At 38.3% G+C, this 20,272-nt stretch overlaps 1 protein-coding gene across 2 annotated transcripts in view; it reads left to right on the top strand.

Moving 5' to 3' along the window:
* The window catches only part of LOC131962945 (neural cell adhesion molecule 2-like), a 433,656-nt gene extending 416,299 nt beyond the window's left edge, over positions 1-17,357 (top strand). For both annotated transcript variants that reach the window (XM_059328060.1, XM_059328059.1), the window contains exon 17: positions 14,442-17,357. In XM_059328060.1, coding sequence (XP_059184043.1) covers positions 14,442-14,556 — 115 coding nt within the window. In that variant the 3' untranslated portion in view covers positions 14,557-17,357. The remainder of the gene's footprint in view (positions 1-14,441) is intronic.
* Positions 17,358-20,272: the final 2,915 nt, after the last annotated feature.

Raw genomic sequence — 20,272 nt, 5'->3', positions numbered from 1 at the left:
TCATTCGCCTCCCAGCGTGCACCGAAGGGACAGCGTCATAAAAGTTCAGTCTCGACTCAAATTCGGAGCAAGATTTGCTATTATTGGAAAAGTTCTGTGTTTGTATTCAGCTGCCAGGTGGCACAAAGGTAATTTTGAATGGTGTCACAAATTGGATTTTTGAAGGAATACTTGAACCTGAGATCAACATTTCTATCTCTTAGTCACCACATGTTGCCTTGTATCCATGCAAAAAACATTTTTCCCTCATGCCTTGACCATGAGCAGAGGATCCAAAAAAAAGAAATCGTGGTTTGTCCTTTATGAATTGAAGTAAGTGGAGGTCAACTTTAACAACAGAAAAAGTGTTGAAATTAGTTTGAAACTTCTTTATTATTTTGCAGAACAATACATGACTTTGGGAAGTACTTGACAAAAGACTGAATAAACCCGACTTGGATTATAGTACACAAGTTGTGCGAGAGTTCGAAACAGATGTTTTGAAATAGTTTTGCAACATGTTCCCATAAAGGGGTTCGTATAACTGAAATACGAAACTTTATATTTTACGAAATATGACAAGCGAAATGGACTGCCACACAATGTTGACAAGTGACCACTGCTCTTGTGCCAATCTATGTTACGACATCACCATCACTGTTTTAAACACATTGCTAATGCTATAAATGGTTAAGTAAGGCTTTAAAATTGTACTTCCAGACATAACTTCCAATGGGCTAGAACACAGATCTCCTTTTTGAAAGACTGTAAATTTGGCCCTTTTGCCCCCTTTCTAGCACCATCCGAACAGTCAACCTAAATTACTTTTAACAATACAAAGATTCCTCATTGAAAAAAATAAAAAAAATCCTCAAACTAATGACAGATTAAGTCGTTTGTCAATCCCACCCATAACGTACATATGAGCCTTTTGCAGCTTACGTAACAGATCGGAGCAGAGCATTCTAAAAATACTACACATACGGTTTGTAAAAAAGGTTGCAGTTTCTGTGAATTTATGCTACAAAATCACTGACCTAGGTTTATGGCAAAAACTTTGTCGCTAGGCGTTAAAAAAGACTGGGGATGGGATAATAATTGATTTGCAAACTGAAAGTTGCAAAAACAATTATAAAACACACAGAAATACAAGAGTATTAATTTGAGCAAAACTAGCTTACTGTATCAAACCTTGCTAGCATTAATTACTAGGTTTAATTTTATCCAAAACTTATTTAAACACAAAACACACTTAAATATGCAAGATTACTGTGAAAACTAACCTCATGCCTCTTCGGGGGCTAAAACATAAAATATTAAACTCCTTGAAGTTTTCTTTACAGTATAATCTGAGTTAGTTTTAGGATCGACAGGAAGTCACTTTTCATCCTTTCAAAATAAAACTGTCCGTTATCAAAACAGGCTTTTGAATAGTACTGTATATATATATTTTATTTTATTAATAGATTAATTGACCGTTAACGTTATTGATGCTCAAGTTGACAGGTTTCTTCCAAACGCCCATCCGTAGTTTAAACAGTAAATTAATGTACATAAATGCAGGAAGTGAAGTAGTTAGGAGGGTGACGTGAGCCACTGAAGTTACGTAAAAAAGGAAGTTCTGTGATGTTTCAATTACATCGTTTACTTTTTTTCACATGTTCTCCGTTCTCCTTTAAATGCCTCCCGCCATTTAAACTCCACTTTGCCATCAATCATTACTACTACATCCATAAAAATGGGGCAGAGGACAGTCTAAAACGTAAAAATGAGTTATACTTGGTTGCCTACAAAGGACCTTTATTGTCATTTTTAAGGGGAGAAAATTGTGGCATACCTACAAGTTCCAGTCCATTACCTTTTGGCAGGAAATGATGTTCTTGAGTTTTGCTGTTTTTAAACCTGGCATCCATTTACACCAATTCAACAAGGATTTACTTTGTTTTCAGATTCTTTGTTCAACTTTTCTTTACAAATTCAAGGTAATACAGTAAATAACTGATATGAAAGTGGTCATAGCCCAACATACAAACAATGAATTCTGTCCATAAACTGACACAATATAAAACTGTGTTATGGCACAGTGACAGTGTCTATATTCAGGTGATTCAGGAGAGCTTTGTGCTGACGTCAGTGAGCTGTTTACTTAGACTTCAGTGGTAAGAAGAGAAGCTCACTGAAAGTGTTTTCATCCTCAGATGACTCTCGACAGGAAATAGGAAACAGAATGCCAGATTACAGCTAAGGCTCTTGTATCCTGAAATGATAGAAGGAAGAAAAACATTGGTATAACACCTCCAAACACTGAACAACAATGCACACTTTGAGTTGCAATTTCATAGTTTTATTTTGACATTTGTCAGTGTATGTTGTGTTGGACCACTTTCTATCCACGAACAATATTTGCCATGAAAAAAATACTGTAAAAGAAAGTAAGAAACTGTCTTTGAGGTGGTCGATGACTCAGCAAGTATTGAAGTCAGGTGCCACAGCCCAGAGGTGGACCAAGTCATTGTTTTGCAAGTCACAAGTCTCAAGTCTTTAACCTCAAGTCCCAAGTCAAGACTGACAAGTCTCAAGTCAAGTGCCAGGTCATACAGTTTAAGTCTGAAGTCCTTTCGAGTCCTTTTAAAAAAAACATTATTTACACGGATCATGTATGCTTTTAAAACCTGTATTTATTTATCAAAACTTTTTTTTGCAAGAACATTCTTGAAACACATTTGAAAAAAAACAAGTGCATACAAGAGCATATTGCACTATAACCTAGTTCCACAGCAGTTTCTGTCCTGTCTATTCTCATCTCATATTGTCTCTGTGTGGTTTTATTCTAACTAATTTAGCAATGCCGCTAGCAAAGCTAGGCTACTTAGCCAAGAAGCTAGCGTTAGCATTCATTCAAAACTTATCGTTCTTTGTGCGACTTCAAATGTTGGACGAAGTCGAAGTTGTTGCTGTAATCTTCGACCTCGGCATTCTTTTTTGTTGACCACTCGTAGTTTTTTGGTATCATTTTTGCCAACTGACGCCGTTTTTTGACAGTTCTTCTTCATTGGTTGACTTGCAATTTGATTGGATGGATGCTGTCGGATCAAAATAACATGGATCGAATTTGATTGGATGTTGAGTTTTAATCTTTGGGTTTTGGGGAAAGTAGCAAGTCTTTTCAAGTCAAAAGGCTCAAGTCCAAGTGAAGTCACAAGTTCTTAAGTCGAGTTGCAAGTCTCTTTACATTTTGTCAAGTCGAGTCAAAAGTTATCAAATTCATGACTGGAGTCCAAGTCATGTGACTCGAGGCCACACACACAGCTTAGCAGCCCACTATGATATAAAACTTTTTTGATAAATATCTACACAGTGATTTGTGGATGGCAAATGTTACATAATTGTTTTGTTAATTTTGTTAATGACAGTATTATTGGTGGAAATGTGCTGTTGTCTCAGCAAGATAAGGCTTTTTGTCCACATAAAGATGTAGTTTTGGGATGTTGTGTTGCAGAAAATGAAGTTAAAGCCACAGTGAATTCATTAAGATTGATGGATTGTAACTACTTTCGGTCAGTCACCCATGATTAGATGCCCTATTGCAATTACTGCTTTGTGCCACATTGCATTTTATTATGCAAGCAAGAGCATTTTATCAGTCATTGTCATGCAAGTATAAAGCTACAGAGACTCTTGATTATGCAAACTTTTTAGGAGACAAGACAGTTTGTGCTATTGACATGTAGAGAGCATTTAAATTTTAAATTCTGGAGCGGCAGACATCTGACATTTAATTAAGTGTGATTTTGCAGCACTTCATCTTCACTCCAGAGCAAACAAAAAGCGGATGGTGTGGAGGGAGCACACCTGACTTTGAGAATTAAAAAAAAAAAAAAGAAGAAAAATCTAGTTTGCCTTGGAGAAAAGTGTCCATTCTTCCCAGGCAATTATGCACACATGGTGATTTCTTTAACAGATGTAGTAACAAGGTCTCTGATTCCCTTGTAAACAGTGTCCATCAGCAGCTCTGACAGAGTGTCCTTGAGTAAGATTTCCACTTCTAAGCTCACTTCAAGAGCCTGCATGTCAACTATGATAAAATACTCTGAAAAAATGAATGGAAATGTAAAGATTCAGTGTAAACAAACACCCCTGCGACACTGTGTTGTTTAGACCCGGGGCCAGCTAATTTATCTTGGTGAATGCAGGGATTGTCGTCAGCCGAAGTCGCGGCCTGCCGTAGATGGCCTTGTGCTTAATTAACGTCGGCAGAGGGAAGAACAAGTCGCCCCTGCTGTGCTTTGGTGTCACTTAGAGGCTTACAGATTGCAAACACACATCTGCATTCACACTCCGATATCTCCCCGGCCCAACATGAGGTGCACGCAGCTGCTGGCTATTGCAACATTATCAAAGAGGCCTGTCAAAGACCTAGGAGCATTTCTGTTTGCTTCGTGCCCCAAACAATATTTTAAATGCAACTTCTAAGGGAGTGTGTGAGTGCATAGAGAGTTACTCTTGCAGAAAAATAAGGCTGAATCACATTATTTCCCTCTGCATTTGAGAGAAAATCCAAATCATGTTTACCTTCGACTTTGACCCAAAAAAATTATCACAAGTTTTATGATATTGTTAAAACTATAAGAATGATCTCTGTGTTAAAAGGTAACCTGTCTTATCAACCACAGAGCTCTTTTGTCTATATTGACTCTTTTGTTGTAATGCTACAACAATATATAGGTTTCAGGGTTAACAATCCAATATGATTGATGCAAAGTGAAAATATAAATTTTAGTGCTTTCAGAATTAACATTTACATTTTTGAGAGTAATTTGAAATATTTAATGCGTAAAAACAAAACATTCTGGGTTGAAGTTGGTCTGCGTTTTAAAAATACAAGAGATATTAATTACTGATTAATATCCATTATTCCAAACTTCAGTCTTAAGACAAAAGAATACAGCAAATTGTACAATAAAAAGATTTACAGCCCTAATCGAACATATCATACACCTTTATTTTGAAAATCTACCTTACATTTATTTACAGCCCTAATCGAACATATCATACACCTTTATTTTGAAAATCTACCTTACATTTATTCACAGCCCTAATCGAACATATCATACACCTTTATTTTGAAAATCTACCTTACATTTATTTACAGCCCTAATCGAACATATCATACACCTTTATTTTGAAAATCTATCTTACCTTTATTCACAGCCCTAATCAAACATATCATACACCTTTATTTTGAAAATCTACCTTGCATTTATTCTTGAAATCAAACATATATATTTTTAATCAAATATCTGTAAGAGCTCAATAATAAAATGTTCAAATCATATTTCAATCACATTTTCCATTTCAAATTATATTCAATTAAACTTTTTGTAAGTTGATATAAATGTAACTGACTATGTTAAATGGATATATGATATTGTATCATCACAGGCCCCCCAAAAAAAAATAAAAAAACAACACAATGGTTGTATTGTGGTAGACTTTGTGATATCGTTATCTATACTATTGTATCCAAAGAATCAACACAATATTGTATTATTTTAAAACTTGTGATGTATTCCTTGCAACTGGGAATTAACATCAAAAGTGTCTGTTCAAACCAAACCAGCTGCATCATGGTGACTTAGTCTCCACATCCAGCTGTGCTGTCAGCAGCAGGGTGCCTATGGAGCCTCAGAAACTTTCTGGACACATAGTTTACATATTGGCTTCATGAGAATCATACAGCGGGGAAAAAGTGTTGCTGGTTAATTGTCTAATTTCAAAGGCGATGTGTGGGTATTAGAGTAGCCAAAGAAAATAAAAATCCAGATGTTTGCCTTATATTATGCTCTCTGATCTTCCTTATCCGGCTGTTTCTTCCTTTTTCCAGTTGATCCAGTCCAACAGCAGCCCCAATTGTCGCAGCATGATGAAAATGCATTATTTATTCATCAAACGGCCTCGTCAAGAGAAATCAGAAACTAGTGAAAATGAGTCCTGTAAGTGAAGCCAGGCATGAGAGATGAGAGGGAGAGTTAGAACAACAGGGGGCGACCACCTGTGATATGTACTGCAGCTCCTCTGCTGCTCCTCACTGTTGGCAGCACTGTTAGAGAGGTTAGCCAGTTGGCAGCCAGACGAGCTAGTGCCCTGCTTGAATAAAAGTATCCACAACCAAACCTCACTCGCTAAAGAGTAAGACTAACTTTCTGATGGCTCACACAAATTTCTTTTGACGAAGACCGAAAGTCCCAGACCGAAAGTCGTCTTTGTGACCAGCTTTTTACAACTCATATTAGGGGTGTGCCATATCGCATCATTCACAATAATATCAGTTTCTTTTTTTTATGGTTAAAAAAATGCATATCATGATATTGGCAACGTTCTTACTTCTTGATGTAGTGGTTAAAGTTGTTTTAATCACAAAAAGCTACTTACTCCCTGTAGCTAAACACATGCAGCTTTCAAAATAAGAGCACGGTGTGTTAAGAGAATCCACCACAGAACTTACAAGAAGACTGTCAAAATAAGATGCCTTAAATAAAACATACACAAACATATTTTCCTTTACAAAATGTCATTAAAATATGCCCCCGGAACCCCTAAATGTTTTTTTTAATTATTTGCTCATACTCAAGAGTCAAGACTAAAAAAATTTGTTTGGCAAATGTTGAGATTTGCACTTCAAACTACATTTTTGATTTTTAATTATTTAAACAGACAAAAAAAAATCATATTTTCTATATCTTTTTAAGTATTTCCTAATATTGTCAAGAATATCGTTATCGCAAAAATAGCCTGCAATATCGTGATATTCTTTTAGGGCCATATCGCCCACCCCTAACTCATATTTACATTTAGTGTAAAGCACAGACATATTGGTAGCATTAGCATTGACATTGATGTTTTCTGATATGTGTCGATAAGAAAATCTTTTTATTTCAGAACATAGTAATGCAGAAAATGATGCTTTGGGTGATTTACACTGTAATAAATTATTCTGTAGTCATTTTATTTTACTTAATATATTTGATAAAATGTATTAAATATAAATGTGTCCTTGATTTTGAGGCAGTTGTTTAAGTAACTTTAATATAAAATGTTTGAGATAGAATCTACTTATTTTGACCATATTAAATATAATCTTTATGTGTATGTAATTCTGAATCAAGAGAATTTTGAATGAATCCAACACAATAGAATTAGTCCATTTTTAATTGACAGGCACTTCCTGTTAAGTTGTTATTAACTCAACTTGTAACATAGTTAGATTTAATTAATAATATTGCGTGCAATCTGTTGCCTCAATTTTATTGAGTAGCTATTGTTTATCTTTTTTTACAGTGTAGAAATGATGCCATATAGCCATTTATATAGCAATTGACTGAACATAGTGTACTGATTTAGCTATTTATTCTGTTATTTATTTCTAGAACTGGTTGATATGGTATATAATAAAGTTAAATATTCCTTAATAGAGTTGTTTGCTTCAGAAAGCAGCCTTCTGAGTATTTTGAAGTAATTAAATTGGTACCAGATGTATTTCAAGCTCAAAAATTAACTATATTGGCTGCCATATTGTTGAATCTATTGTTGAATATTGGAAAATGAGGGAGGTCTAGTCTACATAATAACTTTAAAGAAACCCAAGGACATTTTACATGGGACATAACTGAAAAAATAGGCACTGATGACAGGGTTGAGGGGGTTAACTGAGGCCAAAGGCTTGGTGAACAGATGGCGCTTGATGAGTTTTTTGAAAATGTCCAGAGATGCAGCATTGCGGATATTGTCCGGGAGAGAGTTCCAAAGGGTGGGGGCAAAAGTTTTAGAGGACCACGGCTTTTGGGGCGGTGTGTAGGGGTGGATGAGATCAGTGAGGTATGGAGGGGTGAGGGCATGGAGGGATTTGTAGGTCAGCCGGAGGAGTTTTTATTTGATACGTGACTTGATTGGGAGCCAGTGGAGGTGGATGAGGGTGGGGGTGATGTGCTGCCAGGGCCTGGACCGGGTGAGAACTCTAGTGGCAGAGTTGTGGATGCACTGGAGCCTGCTAAGGGATCAACTTGAAACCCCTGACAGGACTCCAGGCAGGAGGTGAGGGGCATGAATAGGAGTTCTGCCTCAGAGTCAGGGAGTGAGGGCCGGAGACTGGAGATGTTCTTGAAGTGAAAGAAAGTATTTTTTTGTGGCAGATTTGATGTGAGTTTGGAAGAAGAGTCCAGAATGAAATCCTTGAGACTGCTGTTTGTGTCCTGGGTCAAAAGTCAACATTTACTCATTTTACCAAGTTATGTAGGGCTGGGCGATATATCGATATGAAAAATATATCAATATATATATATTTTAAATACGAAATGGAATTAGACCATATCGCATATATCTATATAGTTCAATTTGTGATCCCTCATCCAGGCAAGCTGCTTTATATATAAATGCTGCCCTTACTCGGGTTTGTCTTTTGTAATGTTCGTTATTCTTTTCTCATATAAATATATTTATTTCAGAAAAAGATTGGCCTATTTTATTTCATGGGCTGTTTTTATTTAAAATACTTTTTTTATTGCACTTTATGCACTTTATGGAGCTTTGATTTAAAAAAAAAAAAATGTACTCCTGTTGGTATGCAGTATTTGTGTTTACTAAAATAAACGGTTTCAATAAAATCAAATTCAAATACTTGTGACATGTATCGTTATTCAGCCTAAATATATCAGGATATGACTTTTGGTCCATATCGCCCAGCCCTACTGACATGTTGCAATAACGGTCACAAATGTACATATTGTAAGCCAAACCCTTTTTTTTTCTTTTCGTAAACTGACCATGTAGATGTGTTGCCTACAACTAACCAAACTGTGTATGTTTCCCAATATTAAATACCAGTGGTCATATACGTCTTTTTGGTAGTCATTGGCAAACAACCTATTATGGGATTTAGGTATGAGGATGTGTTAATTTGTTGTGATTTGAGCTGTGCCGTTTTCCTGTCATTCAGACTTAAACATGTATCTTTCAAAGTTTTCCAAAGTTGACTGTGACGTCTGCATCTCATTAATAATTCTATCAGATTCTATCTTTTATTTTTCAATCAACACACGTGTTTGTAGTAGTCATATGATGCTTGAATCAATTCCAAAAGCAACACATATTCACGTATTTACTTGCACCACCAATAAATAATTAAAATAAGCAATTAACCCCAGCAAGAAAAATCTTTGGCACCACCTACGATTCACTTCTGTTATTTGTTTCCAAAGCTCTGTGCCCAAAGTAAAAGTAGGAACCTTGATCAATTTTTATGGATATAGTTAATAAGTTAAGAACGTGGGAGACTTGTGTGACTTAAGCAGCTGCCTGTGGAGATTACAATTCACTTAACACATCAGAGGGGAATAAAGAAATTGGCTTGGAGTGTAGAAAATGCAGGGGGGCGTGCATCACAGGTTCGTCTCTACAGGTCGCTATGGAGTGTTATATTTGAATAAATGTAGGTGTGTGACACAGATGAGTAAAATATTACACAGTGGGCTGGAAAGCAAAGAGTGTTACTGGATACAGAGGCGTCAGCAGTTACTACCCCAACTTTTTAATGACAAAATGTATCAATGTGTTGGTTCAGTAAATGCATTTGTTTGGCGTCTACACTCAAGAGAAACATCAAGACTTCCCCATATGTTGAGAAAATCTCCCCATCTGAACATAAGTCCAATCTGGGTTTGCATGGAGCTAATGGGACATGAAATTGGCTCCACTGTGCAGAAACTTTAACATCCACCAATCAACCAAAGGGGAACCCCCTCTGGCCAATTGCAATATTTGGGCTTATTAGGTACAGTGTCACGCAGGGCTACTGTTTCACATTCATGATCTCACTGAAAACCTCCCTTGGAGTTGGTAAACATCTAGTAGGACTATTTGAGGGTGATTTTGTGCAGTGTAGATTCCTTTTGACTATTCACTGTTTATGTAATAAAAAGTCCAATGATGTGAAAGAGCATTAGACCATCATTGGACACTGTGGAACCATTAGGTCTTTACATTTAGAGAAGTTATTGAGATATAAATCCTTAATTAAAAGAATACATCAGCTTTGTGCATTACTGGGTCGTGTCTTATATTTGATGAAAGGTCAATTAAATTAAAGTTTAATATTACATTGCTGGAGTCAAATCTAAAAAGGAGGTCAGTTTCAAACAAATTTCACTCCTGCAACAACATATGAATCATTCCAAGACATCTTATATCTTCAGTTACCAAGATGTACATTTGGGTTTTTTTCTCAGTCCGAGCACATGAAACCATGAAAATGCTATTTTTTTCTGATCTATGGCTAAAAGAAGGGCTAGAACAGAACCTTCACTCAAATTGCATCAATAGATGGATAGTTTATGCCTCTCATGCAAAGTGACGAACAAAGTCATTGTTCGTCACTTTGTCAAGTGACTACCGCAAGTTACGTAAAGTTACGTAAAAAAAAAACGTGAGGGTCAAAAACGTGATTCACTTAACTTAAGTTAAAAATTCACATAGGACTTGAACCTGGCTCTCCAGGGTAAAAATCCGCTGCTTGTTCGCCCCATCAACCACCCCAGCCTCCAACTGAAGGCATTAATCCACCATTTCAACTTTGCTTCGCCGTCAATCGCTACTACGTAGGCAAGATGCCAGACACATTGTCGGTAAAATACGCCAATATCGCTTGTTTTTCGCTGCCTGTACACACGACCTATACTGACGTTTTTGACGAGAGAACAGGCTGTAAAAAGACTATTTATTTATTGAATTACCAGAAAACTTGCCATATTAGAACATGTTGGCCATATTGCCCAGCCCTACAATACCCTTGCAATTTTAATGAAAATAAAAAGATCTACTCCGAAAAGTATGGGTTTTTACCTTGGCTAATGCAGCACCCTTACACCAAGTGTCATGAAAATGTGGCTAGTAGTATGTCTGTATTCCTGCTAACAAATAAACAAACCAAACTGAAAAATAACGTCTTTGGCGGAGGTAACTAGTTTGGCACTCAAATGTCCGCCAAAGCTCTATTTCATAATGTTAACAAACGTGAAAATCGATGTGTGTATCTGTCCCTTTGATGTGGATCCACTCCAAAATTGAATGGGTTCTTCCTTGGTCCATGTTCCACTCTTCCACCAAGTTTTAGAAAAATCGGACCAATAGTTTTCCCGCAATCCTGCTGAAAAACAAACAAACACTTGACCTTGGTGGAGTTAATTAGAAGCAAAAAGCATTGTGAACTCAGGAAATGAGTAGCCCTAAGCAAATGTGTTAATACTGGCCTGCTGGTATCCTGACACAGAACATCTTAAATTTACATTCTTTCTCTACTCGTGACCGAATCCTTTGTTCCAAATCTCTGGATAGAATCAGAAAAATACACAGTGAATATGAGGGACAGTGATGAGGTGAATCTGGGTAACAGCCCCAGTTCTTTATTGATTTCCCTTATTAAATCTATACCAATCCCAAAAGATGCACTGTAGAAGAAAGGATTTTGAAGCTTTGATGTGCAAAAAGGGATGCAACTCAATATTTTCCTCATATTTTTGCACTTTCAATGTTTATTGTTGTCTGTGTCTTTTGTTGTCGAGGCGTCGGAGCAAGCCTCTGCTGGGGGACAAATTGTCTTGAGAAGTCCCTTGCTGAAACGTCCACACAGGGTTTTATTTTCAAAATGAGACAACAAAAGATGAATTGACCACTGTTCAATTCACACGGGCCCTTACAGAGGCCATATTTTCACAATGAATGTGTCCCTGTTGGCTTGTCAATAAGTGGTTTTTGGTTAGGCTTTAGTATTTAAGTGGTTACAGCAAATAAAATGGATTCCTTGCAGATTAGTTATTGTAAATATGCCTCCTGCAGATATTACAACTGTGTAGATATGGGGACCAGACACAATGAGCCACCTGTGATAGCACAGAATGATTTATTTCTTGCTTTTACTGCATAATAATCCAAATTGTGACTATTTAAGTTAAATTATGCCGCTGTATTATTCTATTCAGATTTTTACCCGGTCTCTGCATTAACTGCAGTCGTTTTCAGCGGGACACAGATAAAAGCTCTCATACATCACATTACTGGAAACACATCTTGCTTAGATTTTCATCTTGTGGCCACATTATCATAAAAATAAAGATGTGATGTCCTTCTGCTGAATTAATCAAAACTAGACTCATGGAGGATGAGAGGAACAGCCGCGCCTGAGGAGAGGCAGGCAGCCAATCAAATGGCTAACACACCAATGTATATTTTATCTTCTTCTTTTTTTCTCGTGAAAATGAATCAAACGCAAACGGTAGATGTGCCAGCTCTGAGGTGATGTTATTCAGGTCAACAGAAAAATGAGAGCACAGCACTGAAAAAAGCAACAACAATCAGTCAAGCTGAGAGAACAGTGAGCAACAAGGACTTATAGGATAAAAGAAAGCCACTGGTTTTTGTTTAGTAAAATGTTGAGATTTTCCAGTTATTATGACAGTTAAAACCTAAAATCTGATATTTCATATCCATAGATATGATCTGTCTTCACTCTGCTCATAGCTCAATGCTCACAATTGCATTTTTATACCACTAAATTTGAAAAATGCAGGTACCTGAAATATCCTGACTTTTAGTCCTGGATACCAGTCAAGCTCCAAGAACGCTAAATGAATTGCTCAGCAGAGCGCACAGAGACCAACAGTCGGCAGAGAGGAGCCATGGGTGTCGATGCAAGAAGAAGCAGAACTGAGCCAGTCAAGCCAAAACCTGCTCTACCAGAATGTCTTTTTTGTCAACAGCTGCTCTCTTGTTAGCACGTTGGACGACGTGAGACTGCAGATTACCAACCATCACATGGATAGCTCTATGTTCTCATTCGTGCACAAGGGTGCGAAGCTGGAGTTAACCGGAGAGGTGCTGTTTTGCTAACATGAAGTTTGGAGTTTAGAAAAATAGGTTTTACCATGTGGTTATTTTATATAGCAACAAGTTCTCCAATCTAAACGTCAGAAGAGGTTGTGTGTCATTACCACTTATTACGGCACATTTACGACTCGCGGTACATCGGCGTGTTCTAAAATAGCGCACACATACAGTTTGCGGTTGTAAAAAAGACTGCAGTTTCTGTGGATTTATGTTGGAAAAAACAACTGACCTACATTTAGGCCCAAAAACTTCCTGGCAAGGCGTTATAAAAGACAGTTAAAACAGTAAATAAATGTACGTAAATGCCTGAGTGAAGTAGTTACAAGGGTCACTTGACCAACGCAAGTTGCGTAAAAAACGTAAGTTACATTAAAAAATGTGATTCACGTAACTTACCTAAACAACGTAACTTGCAAACTGGACAATGTGAGACTGTGGATTACCAACCATAATACGGATAGCTGCGTTACAGCAATACTGGAGAGGAGGCAACACGAAAACAACCCCAACTTAGTCTAGACTGTGCAGACTCTACTCCCAATCCCGCATCGCATCTCTACCTGGCTGTTGGTCTCTGTGTGGCCTGCTGAGCAAGCTAGCTCTTCCGGGATGGAGATAAGACTCTCCGGGGACCTGTCCATTACAACAGTCTCTTGAACACATATTCTCAGTTTGGTGTCTGACTTAATTGTGATTTAGAAAGTTTTCTTTACAGTTTTGACGAACTTGCAGCTTTATTATGTGTCTAACTTTAATCTTAAGTGTAATTGTTGCATTTATTAAACCATGCATTACTTGCACAAGTTTAAATATTTGTTCACTTTTTGGAATATGTGGCCAGTAATTACAAATTGCACCTTTTTAGATTCAGAAAATATTTTAAATTTGTTTATATTTTGACAGAAAACATAATATCTGGTGCTTTCTGTTTTCAGTTTTTCAGTATTTAACAAAGACCATAACCTTTCCCCTCAATCTTTCTTTCTTTCATGATTATTCATGTCCACATCCTTTCTCAGCCAGCAGATATTAATAATTTTTGAAATAAACACATCACAAGCAGCAAACTCATCACTATTTTAGCTTACCATCCAAGTCCAATTGAAGCATTAATATGAACGGTCTGTTTCTTTAGGCCTGTGTGCAGCTCTGTAGAGACTTTTATATTTAATATCCCTGCTGCCTTTTCACTTCAATTATATTCAGCTTTATTAATCCCAATGGGGGCGACTCATTCATGCACTAAAAGGTCTAAAAGGTGATTACCGGTAGTCTCTAAAGGAAGAAGTGCACCTTTTCTGTGGAAAAACCATTAAACCCCACGCTGTCATGGTAGTAATTTAGTTCTAATTTAGTTAGCATTCAACGTATGTGCCTGCTTCATGAGACATCCTCTCAGTGGTCACTATCAACTCTGTGCCTGTTCACAGTAATTGTACGTGTTTATTTGACTTTCTGTAATAACTCAGCAGTGAAATGTCCCAATCTTAAACCAATTTCCCCGTTTGTTTTTCTGTATTTTACCACAGGAAACTACCACTGAAGGAAGAAAATGGAAAAGAGTCTCTCAAGCCGGATACGATTGAAATCAAAGTGCACAGTGACAACAGCATCCACACAAAGCCCGACGACAGCAAAGCGTAAAAGGGTCGGTCCCCTCGCTACCAAAAGAACATTCGGATCACGAGACCAAAACCCAGAGCAACTACAACGCTGGAAAATAGTGGAGTAAAATACCATATCTGTTTATAACAATGCCCCAGTGACAGGCATGTGTAAATACAAATAATAGGGAGAAAATAGAGAGAAAGGGTCGATCTTTTAGACACCCTGAGTGATAAATGTATCATGTTCTTAAAAACATGGCATCAGTGGAAGGCTCAACGATTGTATTTTTTTTTTGTCCCATTTTTTCCACCATTTTTTTATTTCCCATAGACTCTCATGCAGTTAAATGGTGATAAATCAGCCCCCATTATGACTCCTTACACAAAGACAGGCAAAGCTCCTATGCTAGTGTGCCCTTAAGCTCACACCGCTAATGCTCTTTCCTTTGTCAGAGCAAAACGCATGGGCCTTCACCGCAGGATATCACAATTATTTGAACCCAATCGAGTGTTTCCATGCCTGAGTGTTAAACTACTGCAACCTTTTTATGCCTTTAATAGTCGAGCTAGGTGTCGAGGCTAACGCGAGGCATGGCGTTTTAATCTAGCTGAGGTCTTAATGAGATTTTGAGGTTTTATTGCTTCAGGAAAACGTGACGACAGGTTCTTATTAAAGGCATTCATTCCAAGGTGAAAAATTCGGACTTAATATTTGACGACTAATGCTTTCTGAAGGGCTATTGTGGATCATAGTTTGTGTTGCAGGAAAACAAACTTTTAAAAGAATCAAAAACTTAAGGAATGTGTTGCAATCTATACAGCATTAAACCACACATGTGCATTGTTAGCAAGGCCTTTTATATTGTTGACACTCTTCAATCGTCTCTAACAATGTGTGCATACGTATGTTTTATTCATCTTTGTTCAAACTGCACTGTAAGCCATTTTGGTATGCAGCTTGAGTAATGAAAAAATGATGTGTTGAAAGGCCACAAATGCCCTGAACAGTGTCATGTAATTGTTGCTATGTGAATGGTAGGACCCAAGGCATGGGAACAAACAATATGCTGACGAGAAATAAATCAACATGTGAGTTATGTATGTTTTTAATGATAAACATTGGTTTCTTTATTGTCTCTGATCTGCCTCAGATGCTATTTTTTCTTTTTTGTTTCCTGGTCTGATCGCTATTCTCTCTGATGTTGTCATGTGTTGTACATAGGTGGAAAAAAAAAGAATATTTTACAGAGCTTTTATGTAAATATACCCTAAAGGATGTGTCTTTTTTCAAAAGGCAACAGGCTTGGCTTTTTCTTGTGAACGCTCCTCAAATGAAAAAAACTTTTTTTTTTCTGTTCTGTTTTTTCTTTTCTTCTTCTGTTGTGTTTTGGTCCAAAGTTCAGTGATGGTGTAATATTGTTTTTTCAAGTCATTTGCTTTCCCTTAAGAAAAATCCATGCCCTAAGGCTATTTCACGGTATTTCAATGGAGACAGTAATTACGGCATTAGTGTGCCTTCTCCTTTTTCTTTTTCTCCCCCCCTCGTGGCCCAATGCCGCTGCAGCAGTGTAGACCTTCAAGTGAATTTTTGATCGTGCTGCTTTTTTGCAACAGAATGTGTCAGAAGATTGAATTTAATTGTGGTGCTGTGAATTCTGGGAAACGTAGTCTTAGGATTGTGGGTCGTTGTCGACAACACTGGACAGAAAAACTGACGTGTAGAACTACCTAGTGCGACTAGATGTCAGGTTTATGCTGTAACTCATCATAAAGTACAGTGACGGGCTGCAGAAATCTGGTTTTAACGCCATGTGTGTGTGTGTGTGTGTGTGTGTGTGCATACATGCATGAGTGAGTGAATACACTGAATCAGGTTGCATGTATGTGTGTTGAATGTATCTGCACGTATTGTAAGTTAAGCCGTTTGTGTGTGCCCATTTAGATTTTTCACAATAAAAGTCTCCTGATTTAAAAAAAAAAAAAATCAATTAAAGAGCAAAACTTCAGGCTTTTATTTTGTTTTAATTTATTGGTTATTTTATTTTATCTATTTATATTTGACGGAAGTGTATTATTGAGTACACTTTTCAGCTCCATGATGCAGCTCGGGCGAGTCATATACAGTAGAATATGATGACCACGTGCCAAGTATGAATGTCCGAGTGCTGTGAGTGTGTTCCTCTTTGAGTTGGCGAGCGCTCTCACTCTGAGTGCGCTCTGATAGGTAGACCTGATTATGTAGTTCTCGACAGTGATTAATTCCCCAGGCTGCAGCACTCCACGCATGGGTCTGCAAGCCCCCTCCCTCCCCTGTAGCCGCCGCCCCCTCGCCACTATTCACTCTCAGACTCCATTGGTTTTTATCTCAGACCTCATAGTGCTGGCTTTGTTTTCTCCCAGCGAGCCCTTGTACCTGCATATCTCAAATGGATGGCCCTGCCATGGAGTGGTTCCGCTGCCTGTTACGATGACTGTAAATATGGGAGCACAGTGCCTGGAGGCTATACGATTTGTACATGTTCTTTTGTATTTGAATATGAGTCTAAATACCCCACTGCCCCCTCCCTTATCCCCCCCTCCCCCTCCCCCCGTCCTCACTTCCTCTCTGTCTCCTCCACCATGCCTCGGTCCTTTTTCTGTAGGGGGTAAAACAGGTGTGTTTGAGCTCAGTGTACAGTATTTGTCCTCTTTGTCCCCATGCTCCCGTGTCCCTTGGACTGTCCCTGCTGAGTGTGCTTTGTGCAGGAGGTGGGAACTATTGATGTCTCTCTGTACGTACCTGTGGAACACTTGTGACTCCTGTCATTTGCCGCTGTAAATAAACATGTCCTGGTAGAAGAGAGTGAGATGTTGCCATTCATTGTTTCATTTTGGGGGGTTTTTAAATGGCTCTACAGCTCATGTGGAAAGGATCATACAAGCTGTAGCTCCTAGCCAGGGTTTAAAGTGTGATTAAGTGGAGGCGGGAAATGCCATTCCCTAATTAATTACTTTAAATTTTATATACAGGTGCATCTCAGTAAATTAGAATATGATGGAAAAGTCCATTTCCAGTAGTCCAAGTCAAACAGCCCCAACAATGTAGTGAATGCAGATACAGGTGCATCTCAATAAATTAGAATATGATAGAAAAGTTTATTTATGTCATTAATTCAATTCAAAAAGTGTTTATAACACATTATATAGATCCATTACACGCAGAATGAAACATTTCATGTCTTAATTTATTTAAATTCTTCTAATTATAATGATTTTGGCTTACATTTAATGAAGAGCTAAAATTCAGTGTCTCAAAAAATGTAATATTACAAAAGGCCAATTTTAAAAAGTATGTTTAATATGGATTTGTTGGCCTCTGAAAAGTATGTCATATTAAATGACACACCGAGAGCATTGTCGTGTAAACAGGCCCTTGGTGTCAAGCGGGACATTTACACTGGGCTCCTGGGTCAGAGGTCAAAGGTCTCCTCAGCAGTCGTTCATTTGCTCTGTATTACACAATTTACTGTGTCTAATATTGCAGTGGATTAAATTACACTCAATAGAATGTCCGGTGCACCTCATATACTCGCGAGAGCAGGGATGTCAAACCAGTAGCTTCAAGTGTTAACTCCAACCCAGTAGAGTCACATCTCAACTAGACGTCTCAACTAGAGGTCGACCGATATATCAGCTGGCCGATATATCAGGCCGATATTTGCGTTTTTTACTTGTAGCGGCATCGGCCGATACGTGCATGCGTTTGCCGATCAATTAGCTCATTTCACTGAGCCAACAGCAGGCAAGCTCAGTGCAACATCTGCCATTCTCTGGTGAGCTGCTGCTGATACCGGAAAAAAGAAAAACACATCAAATATGTGGATCATCTGAGGCGCCACCACCTCGAGGCCTAGAACAACCGTTAATATGTTTTGTTTGTTTTGTTAATAAATGTTTCTTTTTTTGTTTAAATTGAGACTTGTGTAACATTTCTTATCAATCTGTCATTTTTATCATGTAAGTGGAGGGAGAAAAGGCAATATCGGCTTCAAGAATCGGCCCAAAAAAATCGGCAGCACATATCGGGGATCGGTTAAGACTAATCGGTATCGGCATTGGTCTTAAAAAACCTGTATCGGTCGACCACTAGTCTCAACTCATTCAATCACCTGAACTGTCTTTACTCAGTCAATTGAATGAATTGAGTCCGGGTTTCAAGAGCCAATTGTATTATTTGTGAGAGATTAAATAAGCACAAAATGAGTAGTAGGAGCATTAAACAAAATGTGAAATGAGATTCACTTTGATGTAATGTAACACTGACAATGAAAAGATACAGTCAAAGATACTGATAGTGGGCGAATGTTTCATTATAATCCTCTTCATTGTAACTGGCCGTGCTATAGTCTGGTGCTACCGTGAGATAAAAGCAGACTTCTCCACAAAGACACAACTTTAATAGCTTTTAATTTTTTCGGGCAGAGCTCATTTTTTTCAAAGAACAGGGTGCTATTTTCATCAAGGTCATTCCTAAACCTCCATTACTCCTGCTTTAAATGGTAACTGTGTTGCATCTAAATCTGGCCTCCCTTCCTTGAAACAGTAGAAGTGCTTTAATGATAAAAACCAGAGAGACTGAGAAGCTCTGCTCAAAGGAGGAATTAAAACAATTCTGAATAGCTCCGAGGAGCCACAGTGTTCCTTAACAAAGCTGCCCCCTCTTCAGGGCTCATTTGAAGTCAGAAGATAACGTTTCTCAGACGTCTCCGTCCCACGAGAGCTAGGGAAGGGAAGCAGCGGGCTGCCTGTTGGATCCTGGCTGCAAGGGCCTCTGTTAACAAGGGGAACAAACTTCAACTTGGTCTCCCACAGGGGCTCAAAGGAAGTCTGCACATCAAACACTGAGTCTCATTTGGATGAAGAGATGCAGAAGGGAGCGATATTAGCCGCTGAGGAGTGGGGAGTGTGGGCGCCGGGTGTGGATGAGTTCAACAATCACAGGAAGAGAAAAGACAGCCCTTCCATCGGTTTAAGACGTGGTAGCTTGACAGGTGATTACTTTCTCTCCACATAGGAAGTTAGACAAACAACAGAAGAAGCGTTGGACCCAAACACACACAGAAGCAAACACTGTGTTTTAGTGTTTTGAACGCTGCTGGGAAGTCACACACCACATGAAAAGATAGCGCAGTAAGCCTTCAGGTAATATTTCTCCTCTAATCTTTCCGTTTGCAGAGACTCCCATGATACTGTTTGCTGACAGCACCTTAATCCCAACTAGAAGTTTGGGAAGTGTGGGAAGAAATCTCCCTGCCATTGTTGAAGTTTTCTCTTTCATACGCTCACAAGCATGCATGCACTTAAATGCTTCCAATCAGACACAGAATTACACACGCACGCAAATATATTTTCAAACTTTGTGTTAGGAAATGGAGCGTCCCCAAACTCTCAGCCTCATGGGCAAATCCAGCAGAGAGCTTTTTGGCAGGTACCACCCTCCGCTTCCTTAATCTGCTTGATTTCAGACTCTCCCAGCAGAGGGCCAACACTCCTCTAATTTGACAGGAGAGCGGATGGGAAGCGGCAGGTGTGTGTGTGTATGTGTGTGTGTGTGTGTGTGAGCGAGCGCGCGCATTTGCTGACTAATTCTTATGCAAGAATTATGATACAATTAATCCATGGCAGAAAAGTATTGTTGAGCTTTTTGAAAAAGTTACTTCTGCCCAGTAGTGATGTAATGTTGCAACGTTTCTGGTTGGCATCTTAAGTTTTTG

This window comes from Centropristis striata, chromosome 24 (genome assembly GCF_030273125.1).
Source record: "Centropristis striata isolate RG_2023a ecotype Rhode Island chromosome 24, C.striata_1.0, whole genome shotgun sequence".
Taxonomy (NCBI): Eukaryota; Metazoa; Chordata; class Actinopteri; order Perciformes; family Serranidae; genus Centropristis; species Centropristis striata.
Note: the sequence above shows the minus strand (reverse complement) of the source record. Positions and strands in the feature narration are given on the sequence as shown.